The sequence below is a fragment of the Ursus maritimus genome, unplaced genomic scaffold, assembly GCF_017311325.1.
Source record: "Ursus maritimus isolate PB19 unplaced genomic scaffold, ASM1731132v1 scaffold_17, whole genome shotgun sequence".
Taxonomy (NCBI): domain Eukaryota; kingdom Metazoa; phylum Chordata; class Mammalia; order Carnivora; family Ursidae; genus Ursus; species Ursus maritimus.
In genome coordinates, this window is record NW_024424119.1 from 48,947,376 (window position 1) to 48,974,606 (window position 27,231).

A 27,231-nucleotide genomic window follows, 5' to 3' on the forward strand; every position below is an offset into this window, starting at 1 on the left:
TGTTGAAATACCTGCTCAGGGCTCCAGGGAGTCTTTCAAAGGCCAGAGCTGCAGCAACGGACCCCACAAAGGCCTGGCCCCCTGGGCTCTGGCAGACAGAGGGGAGGGGAGAAACGGGGTACTCACTGCTCAGGACTTGAGATAGAAGTCCTCCGGCCTTCCACTGTGATGTTGCTCTTCGGTCTCTTCACGACATGTGGGCGGGGAGGGCGCACCTAGAACGGGCACAGGGGAAAGGCCCCAAGGAGTGAGTTGGAAAAGCCATACAGGAACATTCTGCAGATCTAGATAAGCAGCCCCCAAATAAACGTTGAGGCATCTGCATGGTACAGGCTACAAAAGCTCTGCTTATTGCAAGAACATTGCCACTGAATTTGCAGCAGACGTAAGAACTAGAATTCCATGGCCTACTCAAGTGGGAAAGGGTCTTCTGAAGAGCCTGGTCTCCTCATCTGCAAGTAGGGGACAGCGCCACCTGCCTCCTTGCAGGGCTGCCGTGGGAGTTCAACGAGACAGTGCCCATACAGGACCCAAAACACGGAGGCCCTCACTTAACGATAAGTCCCCGCTCACCTTCTTCCAGAACCCTGAAACTGGTTCAGTAGAACAAAAAGGTTTCACTTGGGCTTTATGTCTAGGGTACACGTACTTATTTCATTCTTTTTACAACTGAATCATAGGATGCTTATTTGCCCCTCTGAGTAGGAGGGGGGAATAAAGCAGATGATAGCATTACAGAGTGTCAATAAAAATCATCTTTCTGTTCCCCAGGCCATCTCTGGGCAGTCCTCCTGAGCAGGGCTCAGCCTGCACAGCGCACGCCCCACGGAGCTCCTGCATTCACGTGGACCCGGCTTGAGGCTCGGCAGTGGTGGGTGTATTTCACAGTGAAGTACACGGCTTCCTAATCCACAGCTGGCCTGTTGCAACAAGATGTTTTGTTTTTGGTTTTTTGTTTTTCCTGATCTGCTGCCTCTGAAAGCCAAGATGGGGGCCCACAGAAAAAGACACCTCCTCCCCCGCCAGGGTCTGTGCTGGGAGTTAGGCTAAGAATTTGTAGGTGCCCTTAGAAGGATCCTCATCTGGGCCGATCAGCATTACATGGCTTTAAATTTGGCACCATCATCTCGGAGCATTTCCAATGCCAGAGAGGGACTGGAGACAGCTAAACCAAGAAAGTCTGTCTGTGACTTTTGTTGCCAATAAAAATGCATGGACACCCCAGTGCAGGGGGTTTGCTCTCTCTCTGCAGACGAGGGAACAAGGTAGATGAAATGCCACAACCGCTGAGGTTCTCAGACAAGACAGGGAAGGAGAGTACACACGCACACCATTTACTGCCTGCCCTCTTACCTGAGGCCCTGTCCCCCCCCCCCCAGCAATTTATGGGCGACACAGCATAACGGCTGGAGAACACAGATTACAGAAGTTGGCTGCACGAAAGACAAGTCTTTGCAGAGTCTCATCAAGCTTTCGGGTCTCTGCATGTCTGATCTAACCAAAGTTTTTCCTGCGGAGTGGCCAGCCTGATCTCAGCCTTGTTTGGCAAATCAGAGATGCGGTAACCGCCAAATGCATTCCACCAAACTTGTCTTCTTCCACAGGGTTCCTCTGAATGAAGATCCAATGAGATGGTGCAGGGAAAGCGCCAGCTAGGAGTCTGGCACACACGGTGGCTTCTCTGTGACCTTATCAACCACACAAAGGAGATGGGGATAGGGCATTTCTGAATTTAGAAGATGCCATCTGAGATGACCTGACCCTTCCCTAGCTTCCTGCTCAGTGCCTGGTGTTACGGCGGTAACCCAGCAAGACTTTCAGGAACAAATGGACATGGCTGCTTGGAATCTAAGAAGTGCACAAGAACGTTGCTGTTATTATCAGCGTATTAGAGCATGGCCTGCTACAATGCAGACATCCAGTCACCACTGCTGAACAAATGGATGGCTAGATCCCCCACCCATTCAAACCCTGAACCGGTTTCCCTGACCACAGCCAGACTCCTCTCCCTCTCGCTGCTGCTCAACAGGCTCACCGGGTTGGAATGCTCCCCCAGACTTTTCCTCACAGAGGCGGATGTGCAGTGTGGGGTGGCGGAGCCGTTCTGCCCTGCCCTGGAGGTCCTGGGGTGGGGGTTTCAGGAAAGGTCAGATATGAAGGCCTGTCACCCTGTCCTTGCACATGGCCGCTCCTCGCTACAATAAAGGCGGGTGAGGAATGTGAACTTGTGGCTGAAATGGGGGGATTAAGTTTGTGGCAACTTCAACTGAACTTGCAACGTGGTGAAACATGGGGAAAAAGAACAACAGAGCTAATTAGACGAGCTGAGCTGTCAGAGTGCCGCCGAATGGCTCAGCGCCAACAAACAAAAGGAATGGGTTGGCAATCAGCAGGATCGATGGAGAAGACTGCTTCATTAGGGATGATAAAACAGACAGAGCAGGGAGAAGGGGGTGGGGGAGGGGAGCAGGGAGGCAGTGAGGCGGGGGAGAGAGGAAGGCACAACAGACCTGGAGACGGTCACCTGCACAGCTACAGACACACCCAGAGTCACACACACCTGACTGGTGTGGACAAAGCCAGACACAAAATTATACTCACAGCCAGCCATCCAGAGACATGCACAGAGGCCTCGAGGCGCCGACATTCACAGTCTCACAACTACACATTCACAGAGGCACGCACAGGAGTCGAAGGTACGTGCACGAATCTCACACACACACACACACACACACACACACACACAGCCACAACCAGGCACTGACACACACAGACAAAATGGCTTAATGAAGCCCAAATCACAAGACAGTGCCGACGACTGGCCCGTCATATTTCAGCGAGCACATCCGTCTTTCGGGGGTGCTGAGGAGGGCTGGGGGCTTGGGAGGGGGGAAGAAACCGCATGCACACACAACACACACAACGGTGACTGGCCCTGCTGGTGCTGGGATCCCAGCAGCGCCAGGGGAGAAAATGCTAAACAGGGATTTTGAGCTCTGTTCAAGGGGGACTTGTGGGGAAAGTTGGGAAACCAGCCAATTCCCCACTGGATTTAAAACCTGAGAAATCTAAGTCGGCAGGGTTAAATGTGTATTGAATACAAAAGCACCGAGTACATTTGATTTTAATGGTGAGCAAGAAATAATAAATACAGAGCTTATAAAGCGCTTCACATGCGGCCGACCACGGCCTGCCTCTCCCCTGCACGCCCCAACCCACTCCCCTTAGCCCACCAGACGCTGGCAAAGCTTTCTTCTGCTCTTTCCTTTTTCTTCTTTTTAAAAAAGAAAATCTAAATCCTGTGGTAACATCTGAACTCCAGCCACAGGTGCCAGGCTACAAAGCTCCTTCCAGAAAGGCTGAATGGCTAGCCCCCATGTTCCTGCCACCCTGGGCCAATGGCCCCACTCCTGCCCAGACGTTTGCGGATAAGTACCCGATAAAGCCCAGCTGGGGGCCAGAAGCTCCTGACATGAGCGCTGGTCAGGCCATTCTTTTCAAGGCCCTTGAGGGGTTCCACACCCCATGTCTCCCTGGTTCACCCCTAGTGGACAGTGGTGCCCACTAGAGAGGCTTACATGAGTGCACACAGAGTGAACAGACTCTGGGGCACAGGGTACTGCTGGGCCCAGAAAGCACAAAATTCCAGGACTCCCAGCTTAGTTCCACAGTGACCCTGTTTGGCGGAAGGTACCTGGGGTGACACAGTGGGGTATACGTGGGGTCCACTTCATGCCAGGGACTGTGCTAGGCACTGTACACACGTGACTTCACTACTCTCACCAGGCAGGTGCTGCTAAACCCATTTTACAGATGATGAAACTAAGATTCAGAGAAATTAAATGCCTTGCCCAAAGTCATACAGCCAGGAATTGCCAACCTGTGATTCAAATCAGGGCAGGCATCTCTGACTTCCAAGCCCAGGAGAACTGGTTCCACTAGGCACCCTGCCTCGTTAGCGTACCATAACCCAGGGCCGGTACAGCACCAAGTACCAGGCTAGTTGCCTCCTGCACCAGTGCAGTGGCTGAGGCGAAAGCTACCTGGGCTGTTCTCAGGGCTACGTGTGTCTTCCCAAGTACTGAGCTGCCAGTGGGTATGGCTGGGCCTCCCCCAGGCTGCACAAGTCCCCCCACGGGTAAGACAGCATGGAGTCTACGGGAGTGGTCTCCAATACCTCTCCTGCCCCAGGTCATGCTTTGCAAGAGAGTCCCTGCCTGCCTTGGGTCCTAGGTCCCTACAAGAAATTCTGAGAGCAACCCTCTGGATGGCTGGGTTAAGGAGAGGCAGGCCTGGGTTCCAAGGCCAGCCTAGCCTCTTATCTCTGTGGTCTTGGCTGCAAGCTGGGGAGATAGCCTCTGCCTCCTCCGGCTGGAGGGACAACTGAGACCATAATTGTACAAGTGCCCGGCACAGTCCTAGGTGCAGAAAAGGTGCCCAGTAAATAAACCTCTGTACCCTTGCCAAGCCCCAACACTACCCTAGAGATTCCATAAGAAGCCCAGCTGGCTGCGGCTCATTATTATTTTTATTATTTTTTAAAAAGCCGAAGTTTTAAAACATTTATTATTATTTTTAAAGATTTTATTTATTTTGGAAAGAGAGAGTGCGCACGCACGCATGCATGCGTGATGGAGGGGCAGAAGGAGAGAGAATCTCAAGCAGACTCCCCATGGAGTGTGGAGCCAGATGCGGGGCTAAATCTCAGAACCCTGAGATCATGACCTGAGCTGAAATCAAGAGTTGGACGCTTAACCGAATGAGCCCCCCAGGCGTCCCCGCCTTCTAAAAAATTTATTTATTTTGAGAGAGAGAGAAATTATTTTTTTCTTTTTTAGAGAGAGAGAGGGAGAGGGGAGGAAGGGAGGGAAGGGGGAGGAGCAGAGGGAGAGAGAGAGAATCGAAAGCGGGTTCCATGCCCAGCACAGAGCCCTACGTAGGGCTCAATTTCACAACCCCGAGGTGATGACCAGAGCCAAAATCAAGAGTCGGACATTTAACTGACTGAGCCACCCAGGTGCCCTCCTGCCCCAGTATTTTATACTATGACGGACTCCATGGAAATGTAGACGGAGGGTCCCAGGAGATGGGTATGCCGGAAAGACTGTGGGTTCTCGAGTCTGGTGACCCCCTGTCTGCACTTGAGGGACTTGGGTTAAGTTCCCAAGCATCAGTTTTCTCATCTCTAAGATGGGCGGAGATGATGCGTACTTCATAGGGTTACTGTGAGGCCCAGCTGGGGATGACTTGCTGACTTTAAAAAGTCCTAGGCAAACGATAGTCACTAAGAAACCGAGTCATTCCTCAGAAGTTGTAAGGTTTACAAACCCGTTTAGAAGAGTAAGGACCACTGCTGTGTGCCAGGCACCGTGCTGTACAAGGGCCATCTCCGCTCACTCTGGCAAAGCCTCTAAGGATGAGGGCACGTGAGAGACAGAGGACGTGTGTTCAAGGGAGAGAGAGGTGAGCCTCAGAGCTTCAGTACTGTCCACAGGTCACAGAGCCTGGGTCCCCGAGCTCAGCTCCGCCTACCCCCCAAACCATCACACTAATGCTTGTCCTGAAGCTCTCACTGAGCCACATGAGTTTGAGCCCACAAGAGACTTCCACAAAGCAGATTCTTCTTGCTGTCTGTGCCTTCCTTCCAATGACAGTGAGCAGAGACATTCCAGCCGGCCCTCCAGAGCCGTGTGGACCGGGTTTGGGCTAATCATGGTTTGACTGGGTCGAGGAGGGATCCGTCACATGTGGCTGGGACTGCAGACTCATGACTGCTGCAGGTAAAGGATCTAAATCCCCGCCAACCTCCACCCCTGCCCTCTAACTCCCACACATGGTAGGGAAGGGAAGGAAAACAGCGCCACAGAATTTTCCAACATCCATGCAGACAGCAGCCACCCAAGTGATGCCGGGCGTGTGCACGGAGGATTAAAAACAGACACCGTTGGGCCAGGCCACCTGCACTCCTTGGCTGCCACGTGTCACAGGATGGAGGTGGACATGTGCGCTTGTAAGGAGGAGGGCGGGGGTTGGGACATGGGTTTGCGGGACCTCTGGTCACAGCTGGCCGGGAACCTGACCCCTTTTGCCCGGCTGCGGGAGCGGTGGCTGCTTTGAATGAGACCGAGCGACTCTTCTCCTGGTAAACAGCCCTTGCCAAATGGTCCCGGCAAGTTTTCCACTTTAAGGGATCCTGTTACAGTGGTTATGCCTCGGCATGGCCGAAGTCTGAGCTTCCAAGGAAAAGGGGGCCCCATACCCCATATTTTTCCACGGCATTTATCTTGAAAAACCTCAGATGGGTCTTGCTGCCTTGCCTACCCCGTTCCCAGGTGTTGGGGGGTTTGTCCCATGTCGTCCTGCCCCCCCCCCCCCCCCCCCCGCTTGGCACTTCACTGGGGAAGGTGGGGCTCTATGTGAGGCCGATCTCCGCCTGGGGCAGCTCGAGATTCTCTGGGCGTAGCCTCTGCCCTCGCAGAACGGACATCAAATGCATTTCCAAACCCAGCTCTGGCAGGAACGAGACCCCTGCTGCCAGACTTCTGCTTCCTTTGTTGAGGAAGAGGCAGTTGGAGCTACACTTTAAAGCTCGTTGGCTAGAACAGGACTCAACCTAGGAGACGTGCTCAAACGACGTACACACGGCAGACACACCACACGTGGCTCGCGGCTACCTACAGCTCCGACCTGCAAGCCGCCAAACTGGCTCAGGAAAAAGGAGAGACAAGCCCAGAAAAATGCAAGTTCGGGTTCATGCCACGCAGAAAGGGAAGCTGAAAAACCCAATTCCCGGTTCGGTTTTGCAAGGCAGCTGAGTTCAAACTCCCGAGGTTTAGTCAGGCGGGGAGAACGGCTCAGGCAGTGTTAGGTGGGAGGGCAGAACCACCGGCTACTCACGGGCCTCGAGCGCTGTATCTTGGGAGGCGGCGGGCGAGTGGGACGGAGTCTTTGTGGCTGCATTAAAGCGAAACTTAAAACATCAGTACACGTGGAGATGGCGGGATGCATTTGCACACATGGCACATGAGAGGAAGCATCCAGTTACCCAAGCCAGACCCCGAGGAACGTCCTCGATGCCTCCCGCTCTCTCACCCCCGTGTCAACTGGTCACCGGGTCCTGCACGTGCATTTCTGAGGCCTGGATCTCTGTAATCATTTCTCAGCAGGGTTCCCGTCTGGATCTCCTCCAGCCATTCTCCACACAGGCCAGGGGAAGCTTCTAAAATGCAACGTGACCCTGTTGCACCCCAGCCTCGAGACCTCTGCTGTCCTCCCTGCCTCCTTGGGTGACAGTGCAACAAGGCTCTGGGCTGGCATTCCAAGTCTTCCGAGACCTGGGCTCTGTCGTTCCCCACACAGACCCCTCCCAACCTTCATCCTTGGGCAGGCCCTCAACTGGTCCTTGGCTCTCATGCCTTGTTTCCTGCCTGCCCCTCAGGGTGGAATGACCTATCCCATCCCAATCTGCCTGGTAAATGTCTACTTGTTATTCAGGATAGTGGGTCCGATGAAGTCTTCAATGCTCCCATTGCCCCATGTCCCCTGCTGTGTGGGACTTATCGCCCAGTGGCTCCCTCCCACCAGCACCCTGCACTATCTTTCAAATGTTCATTTCCTTGAGGGACTCATTCTTATTCCTTGGGAAAAAATATCTGCAAAATAAATGTCTGATGAACAAATAAAATTGTACAAAACACTTGGCTTTTGAAATCAGGATTTGAATAAAAACCAAGAGAGCACAGGCTTCTTGGCTGTATTCACCAACCCTTTATTTTGAAAGTCAAGCTTTGTCCTTTCAACCGCCTGCCCATGTTGATGCCCTGAACAGGTGTGGAAGATGGACAGGCAGAGAAAGGAAAGTAAGTACCCGTGACAGACCAAGACCACGGACCCTCTGCAAACCCCGCGAGGCTTCCAGTTGGTTCCTTCCATTCAGCCACTCCGTTCACAAAGGTATGTCATTATTTGACCAAGTCAAGCCCTGTACTGCCCACTTCAGCAGCCAGTGGCCACATATGATGAGTCTGAATTAAGATGCGCTCTAAGCATAAAATACACACTGGATTTCAAAGACTTAGTCTGAAACAAGTATGTAAAACATCTCAATATTTTTTTATATTGATTACATGTTGGAATAAAAACTATTTTGGCCATTTGGTTAAATATTGTTAATTTCATATTTCTTTTTAGGTTTTAATGTGGCTACCAAAACATTTTGAATTCCCCATGTGACTTGCATCGAGGCTCCTGCTACGTTTCTCTTGGACAGCGCTTTAGAGCCTCACTGGGTTGGAGTGATTCTTCAGATACCAGACCTGCCTTGGGACTCACTCTCTGTACCCAACTCCTGGAGAGTAGGGGCCATGTCTCAGGCGTCCCTGGGTCCCTGCTGCCCAGGACAGGGCCTGTGGGAGAGCTGGCAGAGGGACTCGGTACCAGATTGGGGTCCCTCACAGCACATTCAGAGCACGTCTGGAGGGAGGTACACTGTGGCTTCCCAGGTCCTGTGCTGTTAGCTGGCAGTGTGGGCCACACTATGCTCACAGACCTGTCTTCAGCTGGAGGCCACCTGGGGGGTGGGGACGCCACCCAGTGAGATGAGCATGGCAACCCACTAAGCCCTATTTCTTCTCTTTCATGTTTACAGGAAAAGTCTCGGGCACAAGGGATTGGAGCCCCTCAGCTCCCACTGCTCCGCAGCGGAAAGTAAAAGGACAGGGAGAGGGGAGCCGCCTGCACAGTCCCATAGGCATAGGCTGCTGCCTTGTCCATACCCGTCACACGACTCCCCGCAACCCTCCCCCCCTCCCCGCCACTGGCCACTTGTTTTTGGCCGCTCTGCCTGCCGCTGGGTGATCCATTCTCCAGCCCAGTCCTCAGGGCTCATTGCCTCTGACCGAGCTATTTCCACCCCTGCTGGTGGGGGTGGCAGAGCGCTCCTGGGGCGGCCCTGGGGTCAGACAGTCTTGGACTGAACCCTAGCACCCTTCTACCCTTTGGATTTCTACAGGCCCATGATTTAACCAACTAAGCCTTCCGTTCCTCACCTGCAAATGCAGGTAACGGCCCCACCCACCTGAGGGGGCTGTCCGGAAGACTCAGAGAGACCATGTTGGCCACAATCTTCCCACAGGGCCGTCAGTACACGTTAGCAACTATAACTGTTAGCAGGATCCCCGCTCCAGCCTCTCCCCTCCCCATCCATCTCCATGCTTGCTCCAGAGGGGACTTAAAAAAAATACACGCCCAGTCGTGTCGCTCGCTAGCTTAAATCATCTCAGTGGAAGGCCAGCGTCTCCCAGTGCATCCCGGGAGATGCATTGTACGAAGGAAGAAAAGGGGGTTCCCCAGCCAGATGAGTCTGGGAAATGCTGTCTACTGCCTTGCTCCTTTTGGAGATTCACAATGCCAGTTAGCACAGCAAAGGCTGCCAAGTCTTGCAATAAAAAACCCACCTTAAACAGGCAAAACCCTATTAACTTTTCTTCTTTTACGTCCTATTTCTCCAATTTATTTGAACCCAGACTCCCTTTCCCTATACTAGGCGTTAATAGCCCCTGGAAAATGCCACCCGAAGTGTTCAAAGCCCTCCAGACGCTGGGCCCCACCCACAGACCTCTGCTGTCTCATCTCTGGTGCTTCCCCCCATCTCCCCTGGGCCCCACACCACCGCCATCCGACCCAGCTCTCCCTCCAGCTCCCCCCCCAGTGCTTCACATGTTCTTGTGCTGCCATGCTGGCCCCTTTGCCTGCAATACCCTTCCATTTCCTTTTGTCTCACCCTGGGTGCCTCTTATTTGTCCTTTGGGTGTCGGGCTCAAGCACCACCTCCCCCAAGAGGCCCTCCCTACCCTCCCCTGCCAATGTGTATTCACAGCACACAGGCTGTCGTTCCTAGCCTCGTCGTCTCATCTGTTTATCCTGGGGGCCAGCATAGGACTGGTACATAATAGGTGCTCAGCAAATGATTTTTGGCTTTAACTTCCTGGCACACGTACAGACTCAAAAAAAGTTAGTTCTCCAGATTTCAAAATTAACTTCTTTTCCTTTGTCACCAGGAAGTGCTGGTTATTCTGCAACTGAATTTATAAATGGTGGGAAGAAGGCAGACTCTTGGTCACACCCGATCTAGAAGCGAGCAGAGTAAGTCAAGGGGATTTAAAGACACTATGAAAGGGTAATGCGGTATGTCTGTGAGGGCCCCACTGCCGGGGTAAACAGGGCCAGGTGCCAGTGAACACAACACTCGGAGAGTTTCCCAAGCCTGCTGGGGTGGGATGACAGCTGGGGACGCAGGCTGGAGAGAGCCGAGGACTCTGGGGACAATTAGAAGAGGCCACAGGGGTGACTGGTAGTGATCTGGGTGGGAAGAGAGAGTGAAGAAAGAAGCCAGGGAAGGATCAACTCGACACATCATTTTCCAGATCATGGCCCCAGAGCTTGGAAGCTGAATCGGGGACTAAGTGAAAGTGGGGGCTACGACGGTGTGAGCGGGGCCGGGGGAGGCTGTGGATCTGGCCAGGACACACTGAAAGTCTTTCAGGCGTGGGGTGCCTGGGTGGTGCAGTCGTTGGGCGTCTGCCTTCGGCTCAGGGAGTGATCCCGGCGTTCTGGGATCGAGCCCCACATCAGGTTCCTCTGCTAGGAGCCTGCTTCTTCCTCTCCCACTCCCCCTGCTTGTGTTCCCTCTCTCACTGGCTGTCTCTCTCTGTCAAATAAATAAAATCTTAAAAAAAAAAAAAGTCTTTCAGGTGAGCCAGGAGCACCCCCCACGCCCCCCTACTCCCTGAGGGTGCAGATCTATTCTCACTCTTCTCTGAACCTCAGCCCGCAGTCCAGGGCTGGGAGCAGCTTGCTCATGTCTTCCCATGGCCCTAGCAGCAAGGAGCACGTCATCTGTGGGCAAAGAAACAGACCGCAGAGAGGGAAAGTGACCACTCACGGCCCCCAGCTGATAACGGGGAGTGTTGCTGCAAGTGGGTCTCAGGCCTCAACTGTGCTTCCAGGGCTCTTCCCGCCTCTGGAGTAGGTGGAGGCAAACCCCGGAGCCCCTTAAATCAGAAGGAGCAGAGAACTGAGAGGGCCAGGGCCAGGAACCTTTGCACAGAAATCACGTTGTATGAGATCCCCGATTCCCTGACTAGATCAAAACGTGGCTACACTGACTGCTGTTTCTTGAGTGAATTCAAAAGCCTGGGCCTTTGGCAATCTTCTGCTAGAAGAGTTCCATTCAACAGTTCATCTGGCACTTCCTGAGCTGGGCTGGGGCGGCGGGGAGTGGGGGAGGATAGTGGGGCTGGAGGTTTTGATAATCAACACATGCACCTGTTTTCCCGAAGGTCATGTCCAATTGCGGAAGCAGATTCATTCCCACAGAGTGGAAAGATTCCTATGTGTGTTTATGGAACAACTGCTTGGAGCCAGGGCCCACAGATTCAGAAAAAAGATAAAGTTCTTGTCCTTAAGAAATGTATGGTCTGGTGGCATCTGACCTACATCACGGAAAAAATCTTTCTTACAGTACAAAGAGTATTTGGGCTAAAACCCCCAGAAATATACTTTGGCTTAGAAAGATGTGGGCTCATGTCTTGGCTCCGTCGTTTTCTAGTTGAGTTCAATACCAGCTCGGCCGCTTGGGTGAGTTTATAAACCTAAGTCCCAGTTCACTTGTCTGGAGTAACGCCTGAGTCGCAGGCACCCATGTGAGGATGTTGCTGGGGCGCAATCATGGCTGTGGGGCTCTAGCCCAGCCCCCGGCGATGCGCGGTACCAGTCGATCCTCTGTTCCCCCGCTGGATTCACAAGTCTTCCCAGAAAAGTCCTGTGGATGGGAAGACCTTGGTTTTCCAAGGAAGTGTGTTGTCAGCAAGGCACTGTTGAAGGTACTGGATTTTAATAATAATCTCTCTTATTTATATGATGTGTTTTCCTTTCAACGGGTTTCTGCTTCTCCTCCTTCCTTTGAGCCTCACATCCCCTGGTGAGGTAAGTTAGAGAAGGATATTTCCCTGCGATAGTGGCAGGAAACAGGAGGCCCAGAGAGGTTAAGGGACTAGCAGGAGGTCACATAGCTAGTGGCAGGAACTAAGACAAGCAGGTATTCTTAGTATACTGTACTACCCTTGTCAACCCAAATTTCTAAAGTCATCTGGAATCCTTTCTGATATGGTTTTTCTGATCCATTTGAAGTTAGAATCTGTTGTTAGAGATCTGTGTCTAAGAGAAGAGGCTCATGAGAGTGACTCACATCTTCCCCTTCCTTCTTTATTCGAGCAGTTCTTTCCAGGGCATTCCAAAGGAGGCACATGATTCATTTGTTCATTCATTTAACAAATAGTGGCGTATATGCTGCACCTCAGTGAGCAGGATATGGTCCTGTCCTCTAAGGCTCCCTCTCTGATCGAAGGGGTTACAACACAGCAGGGATAGAGGGTTGCAGAAGTCTGTGGAGGTACAGAGGAAGAGCTTCTTCCTGGATGGGCGTGGTAGGGAGTTCAATTGCATGATATGGGGAACCACAGTGGCCCAACACGAATAGAGCAAGGATGAATATGAGGACAAGGCAGGCCAGGACCTTGGATGGGCCGGTGGGGGGGCGGGTGGTGTCACATAATAGGGCCTTGAATATCAGGCTAAGAAATGTGACTTTTCTTTTGAGAGCAGATGGGAGGGATTTAGGCAGGGAGGGACATATCAGAGGCCCTGGTGTCCCTGGTGTAGAAGATGGATGGGAGGAGGATGGGTGGGCTTCTAAGGACAGACCTTCCCCCCCAGCCACAGGGTCCTGCCTAGGCCTCCGTGTTGTGAACTCACCAGCCCTGGCCACCCAACTACGGCAAGATGTAAACGTGAGAGGGTAAGCTCGGAAGTATGATTGACACTGAAGTCCCAAAGAGAAGAGGAACTTTTGGCCTCTGCCCGGCCCTTGGCATTTGCATCAGTCAGCCGTGTGGGCCAGGTGAGTATGCTCATTGGATATGAAACCCACATTTATGAAGACAGCATCTGATTTGCAGTTAATTTGTTGATGCAGCAGAACACATTGTTTCCAAAAGGTCAGGAGGGGAAGCAGTGTTGGAATATCAACTTAATTACCCGGGCAGCATGGATGAGCGGGTGCCCTGCACAGGGCTACGAGGTGGAGAATGCTTGACTGGCAGCACGGACCTGGGGCAGAGAGTGCAGTGTGTGTGTTTTGGGGGGGGGAGGGTCAGCCTGCACAGTGCCTAACCACTAACCAGCTCACTCACTAGCCAGGGGAATCCTCTGGACAGGAATGAGGGTCATCACCCCATTTCACAGATGAGGGGGAGGCAAGGACTTTCCCAGGGTCACATAGAGCAGTGGATGACAGGCCTCCAGAAGAGGGTCAAAGAGCTCATCTCAAGTTAACTGTGGGCTGGGGCAGGGGTCCTGTGATGTACGTGGGAGGGGCTGACTGTTTAGGAAGCGAAGCATGGATTTACTCAGTCCCCATGGAGGACACACCTTGGATCATCCGATCATCCCTTCAACGTCACCATCAGCATCCCCATTTGGCTTCTGTGAAACCAGGTGCAGGGAGGGGGTAGAGGAACAGGTGCTACCTAAGGCCACACAGAAGGTGAAATGTCAAAGTCGGTGGGGAGACAGGCCAGATGCCAACCAAAGCCTGGTGGCATGGGGAAGGAAGTAGAAGAACACAGATGCCTGAGGCCATAGGGACCAACCAGCTTTGCTGAAGGCAGAAGGCTGTGCATGCAAAACTGGGGGTGGGGAGGCAACCTGCTTAGGGAGCCAGCCAGGGCCCCCACACTTCCTCTTTTCAAGGGCTGGAGAAGGTGCCTGACGGCAGCTGCAGGTTGAGAGCTGGCCTCCCAGGCCCAAAAGGGGGTCTCAGGTCCTGTGTCTGTATGGTGGTGAGTTGTCTCTTCCCCATTAGACTGTCTAGTCCACAAGGAGGAGGCCCTGGTGTCCCCAAAGGGGAGGCTGGACAGATGCCTGGGATTTCTCTGTCCTAGGGACATGACCCAACCCGATAACGCTCCCAGGAAGAGAGAAGGAGAAAGAGAAAATTCACAATTAAACTCTGTCACTGCTTAACGAGGAGAGAGTTCACCTGGTTAATTTTCCTGGCTAGTAGCCACATCAATGCTCTGACCTATGCATGAAACGGCCCCGGTAGGGAGAGGAAGACAAAGCTTTCCGTGGCTTTACAAAGGGCCTCTGGGCTGAGAGCAGGGCTCCTCTACTCCTTGGGACTGGAAAGTCGCTATTATGCAAGATATGGAAATAAAAGAGGGCTCCTTTTGATATGCCTCCAAAAAGGAGTGTATTAAAGCTATATTTGTGTGGAGTGTGTCCTTTGAAATGCCCAACCAGCTCTCTTAGGCACAGCTCCTACCTGTCCCCCAGCTCCTGTCATTACCTGCGGTCCTCTCGTCCACCCTTGAGAGAGCTGGTCCTGCTTGGTGCGAGGATCAAATGCCTGCCTCGTCTTCAGAGTTTCAGCGAGGATGGCTGGAGAGGCTGGGCGTTGGTGTCCTGTGGCACTCGCTCTGTGCCAGCAGCGTGGGGCAGGGCCTGGGGCCCCTCGACGGGGTCCTGGCATCTTCGGGCCCTGAGCACCTGCAGAGGTAACTCTAAGTTCCAGGCTATAATCTCTTAAAAGATGTGGCCCAGGGTGGACTTTTCTATCATGGCTGAGGAAGAAGTTTTCAACTGGCCCATACCAGGTGACAAGGGGGGGTGTAGTGGTGTCTCATCCTGGAGCACCCTGGATGGGCCAGTGTTACTCTGAATATCCCAGTCAGTTCTAAAACTCTGGATAGAGGCTCTATCATGATCCCCATTCTCTAGATGGGGAAACAGAAGCCTCTTGCTGAACTTCACACGACATAGTTAGGGAGCTGGTGGCGCTGGTCTTCAGTCTGTGGCTGTTGGGCTCCAGAGGAAGGTCTCAATATGCCCTGTGACTCGCCATCCAGAGGCACCATCTGTGAGGGGACATTCGGGACTGACAGTGGCCCTTCGAGAAAAGCCACAGCACCTGCCACTGGGTCTGTCAGCCATCGTCTCTGGAGAGGGTGTGCTTAGGGTTCAGTCCCCGCAACAAGTCACCTGGCGAGGCCATTCTCTCAGGCTGGTCCTAGGCACTTTCTCCACAGTGAGTGAGTGCGGAGCTGAAAGACATCTCAGCCTGGTCCTGAAGAGCACTGCGTTCCTCCCTGATGTTGACAGGAGTAGTATTTTGTAGTGGTGCTGGTTAATTTGTAGTGGCATTTGTGGTTTGAAGCCTTGTCAAGATCCCTGATTACTTCCCGTGCAAGGAGCTTGGCTGATGGGGAAGTTCACATGCTGAACAAAAGCGGCAAGGCAGCTGTGAGGAAGGCTGTGAGGGGGCCGGGTGACCCCAGCCGCTTGAGGGACAGAGGCGGGGAGGTAGGGAGGAGGGCCAGAAGTGGGGCGGGGGAGGGGAGCCTTTTGTTTTTAGTCAGGTGCAGCTGCTAGCCGTTGAATAGGGGGCATCCCATTGGCGGCCGGAGGTCGGGCACCAGATGCGGCCGGGGCTGGGCAGGGAGCTCTGCTGATACGTGCCATTCTCTGCCCAGAAAGAAGCTGGAGGTGGGTGCCTGGGTGACATTCCCAGGAGGTGGGGGGATAGGAGGAGGGGCTTCCAGATGTTGGGAGAGAAAAGCCCCCAGGTACCAGCACGGGCTACTGTGTTTTGGCACTTGCTACATACCAGGTCCTGTGCTAGGAGCTCGACACGTAAGGTCTCTAATGACCTCAACAACCCTGCAGAGAAGGTAAAATCCCCATTTGGCAGATGAAGAAACAGGCTACATGGCTCAGTGACCTGTCCAGGCTAGGCCTCACAGCTAACAGGTGGCAGAGCCAGGATCCAAGCCCAGGTATGTCTGGCCCCAAAGGAGCCCACACTCCTTCCATCACACCCGATATACACAGCAGAAGGAAGGTGCTGAAATGTATCCCCTCAAGACTGAGGGTGCTCCCCTTTCCCTGGGAGTTCTCCTCCAATATCCTTTGAGCTTTTTGTCCTGCTCTGTCTGTTCTGACCACACAGAAGGGTCCATCTTTGCCACCACCTGCATTTCACCAGGCCTGTGTCCTGACTCAGTGAGGGTTTGCTCAGTGCATTTAAGGGCCGGGGCCAGCTCAGCAAAACCGAGGCTAATTTATCATCTCCAGAATGATGTCCACCCCAAGCAGTACACCACCAGCAAATTAAAATAAAAATCTTCGCCTGATTTTGCAGTGGTACAGATAGGACTGCACTGCAGCCTCTGGACAGAGAGTCTGATGTCACAACGGCCTCCACACTGCTCTCCCTGCTGTTCTCCCCCATCCTCCCATCCACCTGCAGCCCGGGAAGCTGGTCACAGCCCCACACACTGTCCTTGGCAGGCCAGCCCTGCCCCCACCCGCCCCATGATGCACCCTACCACAAGCGGCCCCTTCCGGCTAGCCCGATACAGACCCGGCCCTGTCCCTCACATGCTCCCGCTCTTTGTGATCACGTGCTTGTCCTGTGCCCTTCTCGTGCTCGCCTTCCTGATGGGTCCTGCTCATCCCTCAGGTCTCTCCCTTCCCTGGAAGCCACCTCTCTCTTCCTGGCTTGACAGAGTCGGGTTTCTTTCTTCTGTCCCTCCCCTGATGACAGCGGGCCCCTCAAAGGTGGTGCTGTGTCTAGTTCACACCTGGACCCTGGCTCCGGGCACAAGGCCCGCACATGGTTACGTGCAAAGTACACGCTTGCCCAAGACCGTGGGACTGGCTACGAAATGATCAGGGAGGCCATCGCCCAGCATTCGACGGACCCGGACCAACCAGTCATTGTCCCTGGACTCCAGTCACTCAGTCTGCAAGGCTGGCAACATTTCTGGCAGGCTTTTGATGAGGAAAAACTCCCAACCTAGAGGTATCCTGGTCCAACAGGTTGCGCCCCAGGGCCATCCCAAAAAGCAGGAGACTTTTTGAGTGGAATGCAAAAGCGGGAAGCACTAGGAAGCTTAGATGTGAAACATCCCCAAATTTCCCCAGTGTGTCTGTTAAAGAAAGACAGTCAGGTTCACTCGACAGAGGGGTTTTTTTCTTCCCTTGTAACAAATGGATGGAGAACCGGGTTTTAAAATTCCTGGACCCTGGAATACATTTCTATCTGTGTCAAAGTCTACCCCTCCACCGCCTCAGCAGAGTTTAAAATCCTAGCTAATAGGTTAACAACTGTTTTTCTTCAGCTTCAAATGAAGAATATCAGAAGGCTGGGGGAATATGCAGCTCTCCAATTTGTACGGACTGCACACAGCTCCCCGCAATGTGTGTTTGACAGGACTGACATTTTGTACCGCTGTGAGATGGGAAAACGTGTGACATTTTTATTCATGGTGGCGTACGCCCTTGTAATGATCAGCTCTGGTCGATGTGCTTACCGCAGCGGCCCCAGAGCCCTCGGAGAACAAACAGGAACCCAAGGTGCCAGCAGTTCGACTGCCTTATTAAACACCGCCAGGATCCTAACGAAGACCAACTGCTGGAAAATCTCACTGTCAAATCCTCAAGGACATTGTCAGCGCACAGCTAACTGCATATATTTTTCATTTAAAATACTGAAATCCAGCATTGTGCCATTACGAGCCAGGGGAGGGGCGCCCACTCCAGTGGCCATTCTGTCAGCTGCTGCTTCGGAACTCCAGATGCTAGAGCCAGATGCCCAGTGGGGCTCACGGCTCAGAAAGGGGCGGCAGAGACAGGGAACCGCCTTTCTGAAAACGCAGTGCTACCTTCAGGGTGAAAGGCTGAAAGTTACAGGCCTCTGGTAAGAGTCACCAGGAAAGTCAAGCCACGGGTTCTCCTCGTAAGCTAAAGCAAATCTGCACGATTTGAAAATCCGTTCCGCCTCCCCCCCCCCCCCCCCCCGCCAGCTAGCCATCTTCCTGGAGGTGCACCCCATTACATCCTGCAACTTGGTGCTAATCAGCCTTCTGTTTGGCGGCAGACCTTAAGACATCTGTAGGAACACACGGCCGCGGTAGGCTTCAAACCCTGGCAGGAAAGCTGTGTGTCAGGATGCCCACCTGCAACCGCACCACTTGTCTCAATTCAAAGGCCTCGAGGTCAGCAGGCAGGAGGAGGACCCCCTCCCTTCGGCGGTCATTTCTAATGCTGATGCACACTGATGGATGGGAGCCAATCACGTGGCCGACCCTCGGAGCCTTTCGGGTTGTTACGCTGGGTGATTTGGTTATGGCTGCATACGCTAACGTACTGATATATTTATTTTGTAAATATGTATTATTTATACAGTGCCTCTATTTCCATACCCCAGCCCTGATGCACCAAGACACGCTCTGCTATTTATTTATGGGGTCCTTGTCGCAACAGGCCTAACAAGACGCCTGAGTGTGGTTCTTGCAGGTTTGCGACAAACCGTAAGTGGCTGGCTAAACAACCGGATGCTCTCCATCCATCACGGGCACAGGCTGCATTTTAAGGGGCTGCCCATAAAGTGGGTTTAGCATAATACTGTACATCATCCTTGGCGGAGATGACCCGGGACACCGGAGAGCTGGCAACCCAGAGAGCAGGAGCCATAACACTCCACACCCTGGGATGGGAGAGAGGCTGGAAGGCTGGAAGAAGCTATGGGTACCCTGGTTCCAGGACCCCGAGAGAGTAGAAAAAGGAAGGGGGTTGGTAGATGGCCTTGGGGCAAAAGCGGGACAGAGAGGGTAGAGGTCACTGTATCCTACTTCCTCCAAGCTGCCCATTCTGTCCCTCAGCAGAACCCCGGGCTACAGAGGCGGATGGCCACTGGCCCTGCACACCCCAACAGACGTTCCTGTTGTCATGGGCCGTGCCTCAGATCTCATTAGAGCGTGTTGGCTGGAGGAAGAGAAATGCAGCCTGCGTCCAGCCTTGTATCATTCTAAGGGAGAGCACCAACAGCTCCCACGGACAGCATCCTGCAGATCACCAAGTTCTGTCTGTCTCCCAGGTCTCTCTCAAATCTTTCCCTCCTCTTCACACCCGTAATGGGGTCCCGGGTCAGACTCCCACTAGCTCTTGACTGTGAGTTAGCAGCCTCATTAGCAGTTTCCCTACTTCCCCCGTTCCCATGGCGGCCCAGCGTAAATCTTCCCAGATGCCATTCCCTCAGATACAACCCTCACTGGCTCCTGGACACCCACAAGATACATTTCAAGCTCCCCCAAGACCCGGGCACTGCCCATCTCTGCAGTTTGGCTCCCAGCCCTTGCCGGTTGCCTCCTGGCCTCTTGCTTCCCCACATTAGCCCCCCTCTTCTCTGAAGAGCCAGCTTCTCCTGTCCTTTACGTATGTCACTCTCTTTACCTGGAATGCCCTCCTCCTCTGGCTCCACCTAATATCCAGCAGCAATGTCACCTCCTCTGAGAAGTCTGCCCTGGTTCCCCCAGACATCTTAGGGCCCCTCTCCTGCCAGTACCCTTATGTCCATTAGCGTTGCTCTTTCCGTATGGTTTGCTGACTGTCTCTCCCAGACAACGAGTGCCATGAAGGCAGGACAACTTCTTATTCCTCTGTGACCCGGAGGCCTTGGGCAGGGCTTGGCAGCCGCATGCTGCTCATTATATGTTGAATAAGTGAAGGAAGGAATTAAAGAGGGCATAAAAGAATAACTCAGAGTTCTGCCTGGCAAAAAGCTTCAGGAATTTTAGTCACAAAGACAGGAGGGCAGCAGGGGAAGAATTCTTAGCTGGTCATCATGGTTTGGGCAAATAAAAGTGTTGGAAGACAGCCCTGGGGCAGAAGCTTCCCTCTTGCCCCTTCCCCACCTCCACCCTCCAATCTGTGGAGAGAACCATCCCCTGGTTAGTCCCCATCTCCTGGCTTCTGCTGACTACTTTATCCCACCTGGCCTCTCAAGGCACCGTCTTGCCAAGATCCAACCCACTGTCCCTCTGCAAACATTTTATTGTCTACTTCTCTGGAAAGTGCAAACAGGGATCCACCTAGAAGGAGTTTGGGACTGGGGCACGCCAGGGAGGGCCAAGGAGGTAGCTGTAACCATGGAACCATATGGCTGATGCGCAGCAAATTCTCAGAAATTCAGTTTCAACTGCTTCCAGGCAATGTTAATCCCCTACCACACTTTGCATTTCAAGTGGGATATAATCAACAATCCCCTGGGAGAAGTCCCTTTTATATATTCTGTTTTCGTACTTTTATTACATTTTAAAATTCTCTGCAGTATAAACAAACAAATGCGATACAATATTCCAGAAGATATGGAACGAAGCCGACTGACAATAAAACTAACGCGGGCAAAACAATAACCTAAATCAGGGACACGTTCAGCGCGATCTCAGATCGAGTGTGCAGGAGGCTGGCGTGCAGCTTTTGCTGCCAAGCTGCCTCCCGGTCAGGGGGGCTGGAGGTCAGGTAGGAGAAGCCAGGGCTTTGAATCCGAATCCAGCCAACCGGCCAGGGGATTAGAGTGAGGCCCTTGCCCCTCCTGAAAAGCGGCGCACTCTAGACCTTAGTGCCCCAGTCTGGGTAAGACCTTGTGAAACAATGCAAACACCTACTGGGCACCCTGCCCAACACCTGGCAGACACCAGGAGGGCAGCATTGCTGCTGCTTTTGCAACCCCCCTCCCCCCACTGCCCCTTAATGGTGTTAAGGAATCTGGGACTCTGTAGGTTTATTTCGGGGAGAAAGCCAAGTCCCAAATCCAGGCAGTGGCCGTGAGCTTTAGCCAGGAGTGAGGGAGAGCCAGAACAAAGTGACAGTGATCTCCACGGCCATCCTATGCCACACTGCTGGAGTCTAAGCAAGTCCCAAACCACCGGCAGCTACCACCAGATGCCTCAGGAACCAGGTGTAAATGATGATGAGGGTCTGACGAGAGGGGCAGACTGAGGGAGAGCCCAGTCTCCAGCATCAGATAGACCTGGTTTGGAATTTTTGCTCTGCCACTTACTGTGTGACCTTGGGAAAGTTGCTTAACTTCTCTGAGCATTGGCTTTCTGGAGATAATAGCAACTGCACAATCTTAAAGGTTTGTTGAGAAGGTTAAGTGAGGTGATGCCTGTCAGAGGCCTGAGTCCCACACCGTCCGTCCACGTTATAATGAAAACCAACCCAATCCATCTGACCCCTCCTTCCAGTGCCACCGCTCTGTTAGTCCCCGTCATCCTTTCCCTCTGGGCACGGCCAGGTTAATAATTTACCTAGTTCACACATGTGCTTAGGAACTGATGGGGGCCAAACGGGACAGGCAGCTCCTGGCACAGCACTCCTGTAGCCATGGGGTGGGGACTCCCTGCACGGCCCCTGACACCGAGTCGATTCTCTCAGAGGATCTTGCTTGTGGGATATAATTTATTTTCAATATTTTATGTTTTATTTCCCCTTCCCTACTGTGATAAACTCCCCACCTTTGGCACAGAGAATTCTAATCTGAGAAAATGCCTCCTCTGGTCTCGCTGAATCAGGTTTCCTGCTCTTGTCCTGCTGGGCTCAATATCTCCCTGGCAGGGAGCTGGATTCGGAGCTGCTCCAGCACAGACCTTAAAAGAAATGCTGTTTTTAGGCTCTGGTCAGTCCTCTGGCAAAGAGGCCCCGCTGTCACGCTGCTGAGCGTGTACAGACTCAGGGAACGCAGGAGGCCTGTCGCTCAGGCGCGGCACCACACGTGGGGCTGTAAAGGGAACACAAGCACTGCGGAACACCAGCCACCCCTGCTTTTGGTTCCTCCCTCTCTGCTGAACTGACTGGCTGCTCAAGGGCTCAAGGAGTGCACGAACTTCCCCCACCTCTTCCTGTGACTCGCCACCTTTCATGTATTCACTCACTCACCACTTGGTCATTCCCCAAACTCTCCCTGGGCAAGTCATCTGCACCAGGCCCTGTGAGGCTGCCAAGGTCACGGAGCTGAGGCTGATACGGTCCCTGTCTCGGGACAGGGTGCCAATGCAAGGGGATGGTGCTGACCCAGGGCAGGGAGGGGACAGCTCTGCTCGGAGGCGGCAGGGAGGGCTTCTGCGGGAAGGGGCTCTTGAGGTGGCCTGACAGGTTGATGGGCTTTTGTCAGGAGGAACAGAAGAGGAAGGATATTCCTGGCAGCAGATAGGGTAGGAGTTGATTAATGGAGCCCCCCCACCCCTGCCCCACAGTCCCCAGCGCCCAGCATGCGGTCTGGCCTGGAGCAGATACCCACGAAGAGCAGTGCAATGAATGAGTACAAATTGTGTGTTGGGGACAAAAGGATGGGACTCTGTCCGGGGGGTGGGGGGGCACTTAGCAGGGTCTTGCAAGGTGACAAGCACTGGCCTTGGAGGATGGCAAGTGCCTCCAGCCCAAAAGGGGTGTGGGTAGGGGGTCTTGGGTGGGGGTGACTCTGGCAGGGCCCTAATATTTGCGTAAGTTCTCTGACCACCAGGCGAATCTGTGATAGGGGAGAGAATCCTGGGGACAGTCGCACACTTGGCAGGACCAAAGAGCTGGCCTATCTCAGTGCTCGCTGATGTTTTCTGAGACCCCTGTGCCTCACAGACCAGTTGAGGAGAGCAACATGTGACCCTGGAAAGAGAGAGATGTAGGGGTGCAGTGGACTGACGCCCTGGCAGAAGTGGGGTGGGGCAGCTCTGGGGGAGGTCAACGACAGACTAAGACACGGCAGTGAGAGCAGCTCATGAAACAGGAATGAGTTAGAAGCGGATACTGGGGCCACCAGAACAAAGGTGCCGTGCTCTCAGCACAGAGCTGGGGTACAAGCCTGAGCTCTAGTCATAAGCAACATGGCTTTGAATCCTGACCGTTGCTTCTAAGCTGTAGCAAGTCTCCATTGTCCCTGTCTCTGGCCTGTCTCCCCCTCTGCAAGGGGAGACGCTACCTGAGGATCCCCTGGGGGGCTGAAAGGACTAAGTGGGCTAACCTGTGGGAACTGCCTAGCACAACACCCGGAGCTGGAATACGTTTCTCTGGGTCTCGGGGTAGTGCCTGGCACGCAGTGAACAAGTCCTGCTCACACTCCTCCCACGAGGGCCCTCAGATCGTCCAATGCCTTGCATAGAATAGGTGCTCAGACTGTTGTTAAAGTGCTCAGAAGTCCTGGGGCAGGGGCGGTCAGGGAGGGAGCTGACCCCGGCCCCTGGTCTGCAGCCATCCTCACCTGTGCTGAATGGGGCCCGGGGGCTGTAGCTCAGGCAGCACATTGCTCGTGAACCTGGATTTTTTCCTGGCCGCTGACACCTCCCAGCCCTTCCACCGTGTGTCAGGAAATCCACTCCCCCCCCACCCCCGTGCTGAACTCTCCGGCCTTCTCAAGCTCCCGGGGATGACAGGAATAGTTTCTGAGAAGGCTTAACCAGAATTCTCTAGAATTTTCCACTTGTTATGAATTTCCAGAATCTGAGCTCTCTCTTTGATTGGCAAGTGTTCCCTCCCAAATCGAACATGTGTGCTCAGAGGAGCAAACCCTGGCCTTGTTAACCTTCCAATGGAAAGCTGTCTCTGGGGTAGCCTGGGCTCTGAAAAAGTGAGTCCACATGGAAAGACAGGCCCACCAGTCACCCTCCCCGGGCAGACCTGACAAGGGTCTTTTTTAACCTTAAACCTTTTTATTTTATTTTTTTTTTAAGATTTTATTTATTTATTTATTCAACAGAGATAGAGACAGCCAGCGAGAGAGGGAACACAAGCAGGGGGAGTGGGAGAGGAAGAAGCAGGCTCCTAGTGGAGGAGCCTGATGTGGGGCTCGATCCCGTAACGCCGGGATCACGCCCTGAGCCAAAGGCAGACGCTTAACCGCTGTGCCACCCAGGCGCCCCCTAACCTTAAACCTTTTTAAACCTTAAAAAACCCACCAGCAGTTAGGGCCCTTGCTGCTTTTGGAACGGCAGTGAATGAGTCAAAACAACTTGGGATAGCCACCCCACTAGGACTGGAGGCAGGATGGTCTGCAGTCTCGCTGCAGTTGGCACAAAAGCTGGACTGGAGCCAGAGGGGCTGGACTGGGGGACCACTACGGTAGCACCTGCCGTCATGCGCACACACGGCTGAGACAGCAGGAAGGGGGTGACAGAAAAGGGGAACTAGGATTTGGAAGGAACAGGGTTTAAAGACCAGCAGGCCGGGACTCTGCTTTGCGGACTGCGAAAGCACGGCTGATGAGTTAGGCCAAGAAAATGACTTTGGACCACGGACCACGATGCTTGCCAGCTCCTCACATCTGGTGCCCCAACGTGCCCCATGGCCTCTTGTGCTCACTCTCCTAGCCAGCCAGAAGCTCGGGATCTGCTCTTGCCAGCGCCATCTCCTGGCCATCCTGTGAGCCCCTCACCCTCTGCTCCGTGATGCAAGCCCTCTTCTGTTGAGGTGCTGGTTTTCCCACCAGAGCGGTGGGGACACAGGTCAGTCACCAGGGTGTACAGGCAGGCAGGCTGCCGCTGAGTCAGGGGGTGACTGACAGCTGGCCCTTCTCCGCAACCCCCCCACCCTGGAGAAATACACATATTTACTGAGGGCCTAAGTGCAGCACTTAGTTGAAGAGACTCACTGAATCATTACAACAACTTATGACATGGGGACTATTATCCCCACTCCCAAGATGGGGAAACTGATTTCACTGAGGTTAGTAACAGCTAGATAGTAACAGAGCCGAAATTTAATTCCACAGCTGCCTGATGCTTTGTGCTTTGTCCTCTCTCCCACGTTGTCCCCCAGCAACCGATCAGCATCTGCCTTTTCAGTAGTTACGTTTTTGTGGGGGATGGGGGCTGTATTTGCATTTTCTGTTTCCGTGAACAGGTGGTATGTACGTGTGTGCGCACCCGCATAATATTTTGACTACACCACTCGAGAGCAAGTTTCAGACTTCCTGGTACTTTGCCCCTAAATGATTCAGTGTGCATTTCCTAGGAAGAACCCCCCCAACCATGATTATTAACAATAATTCCATCGTATCGACTAACATCCTAGTCCATCTTCAAATCTGCCAACTTCCCTGGGAATGTCTTTAAAGCTTAAAAAAAAAATACCCACCATAACCCAAGTTAAATTCATACTTTGCATTTGGTCATGCAGCTTCGTCTCTTATAGACAAAATCTTTGCTTTATATGATATAATTCAAGGGACACCAGGCTTTTCCTTCCCTTGCCGGCTCTCTCCCTTGCTCCCCTGCTCCCTAGGTCAACCCATCCTGGGGACGGGGGTGGGGATGGGGATTCCAGTACTCTGCTTTTTACCCCTCTTTCCTGAGGCATACAGGACTAGACCTTGGGAGTTCATAAAAACACGAACTAAGAGGATCTAAATTTCTATAATACAAAGCTGTTTCTACTTGGAAATAAAACCCTTATTTATGGAAAGTGATTTGGAAGTAGTTTTTGGCCACTAATGGAATATTCATTTTTCTTCTTCACATGAACAGAATTATAAGCATAGCAACTGAAATAAAACCAAATAACTGGCCGGACAAACAGCAAGTACTTAAACAATAATCAATCAATTATTAATCAACTTAAAAATCCACATCAATAATAAAACCTTAAGACGTTTACTGCCTGCCAGTTCAGCGCCAGGGCTTGTGGTAGACTTTCCTGAGGCTCATATTCTCACAGGGGAGGACAAGCATTAAAGAAATAATTACGAGGCTGTGCGAGACGCTCTGCATGTGCCAAGTTCTAAGGGCAGCATAAAGACGGGAGCAGCTAACTCTTCCCAGGGGAGTCGGGGGATTCACAAAAGGGACCTGCTCTGAGGGCAGACAGGTAGACCACGGAGGGCCTCATGTGCCAAGCCAAAGATGAAGAGGGAATGTTTGGGGGTGGGAAGGAGAGGGAGGTGACAAGGCCACTTGTGGATGCCTCAAGTGGACCCTGCAAGGCCATGTGGGGTGTGTAGTGGGGGTAAGTCTGAAGGCCAGAGGCCAGTTAGGAGACTGTGGAACCGCCCAGCTGAGTGACAACACAGCTTGAACCAAAGCTGTGAGGGAGGCCGTGGGGAGGAGAGGAACTGAGCAGTGCCCAGGAGGCGGAAGGGAGAGGCCATGAGGCGACAGTGAGTGTACTCAGGCTTCTGGAGAGACAGTGGTGCCATTCACTGAGGTGGAGATGGCGGATGAGGAGAGAGTCTGTCGGGGAGTGTATGTTCGGACTGGAGGCTTGTGGCTTGAGGTGTCTGGGGAACACCAGAACATCTGTTGGAGATGTTTGGGATGCAATGGCTAAATTGAAGGGAATCGTGTGTGACTTCCAAGCTCAACGGGGCAGAAGGGGTTTCTCAGGGCACTCGGAGCCAAGGGTGCTGAGAAGGCGTTCACTGGCTGGGCAGCTTTTCCAGCCTAGTGCGAGACTGGCACAAAATGACCCAGCTCGTGCTTTGTCAAGCCAGAGCTCTCCATATGCACAGACAAGCAGGCAACCATATTCCAAGAGCTGTTCCTGGGGGTGTATCCAAACCCCTCTGTCCCAGATCTCTGGAAGACATGACAGTGCTTAGTTTGGGCTTCAGTTTAACTGGCTTTTCAAACTTCCTGTTAAAGAGACTTAGAAACCTTGGCTCAATTGGGAGAATGTACTTTTTGGAAGCTACCAGATTGGAAGGCAGGCAATTATTTCATTTGCAGGATCAATCATTTGGAGGGAACACATGAAGGGGGCCCTGTGGATTTACCCTGATGCCTGATGTTCTCGGGGGAGCCCTGTCCTCCCACTTACCGAGAAGGCCTGGCCCCTGGCCAGGCACACAGCACTGCCAGCATGTAGGCAGGACCAGAGCCCAGTCACTGGGCCACGAGGCTCCCACGGTTAGTCGGGTGCCCCTGGCCAGGGTGGAGGGCCGAGAAGCAGAGGTGCTGCTGGCTGTGCAGTGTCAATTAGCTACTAGTTCAAGCACACGTCTTCCACGCCTGTTTCCTTGTTTGTACAACGGGTATTGTGCTTTCTTCCTTATCAGCTGGTAAAGACTCAGCGAAATGAGCACAGATGTGAAAGCACCTAGTGGCCTGTCCACCTTATTAGACGCAGGGAGCAAAGCAGTTTCCATGGAGGTGCTACCTCTGCTGATTTTCCTGAAGAAGGGGTCAAGGCAAGATGTCCTGGCTGAGGGGTGAGTGGAGGACCCTGCTTCTTCACCTCTCCACACCTACAGAGACGAGGGAATGTCCACTCCCCTTCCCAGGAGAGAAAACCACGGGGGGATGCTTAGCTTCTCTCTGCACCCTCTTGCTCACTCCTGCCAGGGAG

At 53.1% G+C, this 27,231-nt stretch overlaps 1 protein-coding gene across 5 annotated transcripts in view; it reads right to left on the reverse strand.

Annotated features, from left to right (window-relative positions):
- The window catches only part of DENND1A (DENN domain containing 1A), a 489,670-nt gene that overhangs the window by 20,261 nt on the left and 442,178 nt on the right, over nucleotides 1–27,231 (reverse strand). For 3 of the 5 annotated variants that reach the window (XM_040631858.1, XM_040631855.1, XM_040631856.1), the window contains 2 exons: nucleotides 6,898–6,954; nucleotides 127–215 (listed from right to left, as the gene is read on the reverse strand). In XM_040631858.1, the coding sequence (XP_040487792.1) occupies nucleotides 127–215; nucleotides 6,898–6,954 (146 nt within the window). The remainder of the gene's footprint in view (nucleotides 1–126; nucleotides 216–6,897; nucleotides 6,955–27,231) is intronic. The other 2 variants (XM_040631857.1, XM_040631859.1) reach the window with 1 other exon arrangement.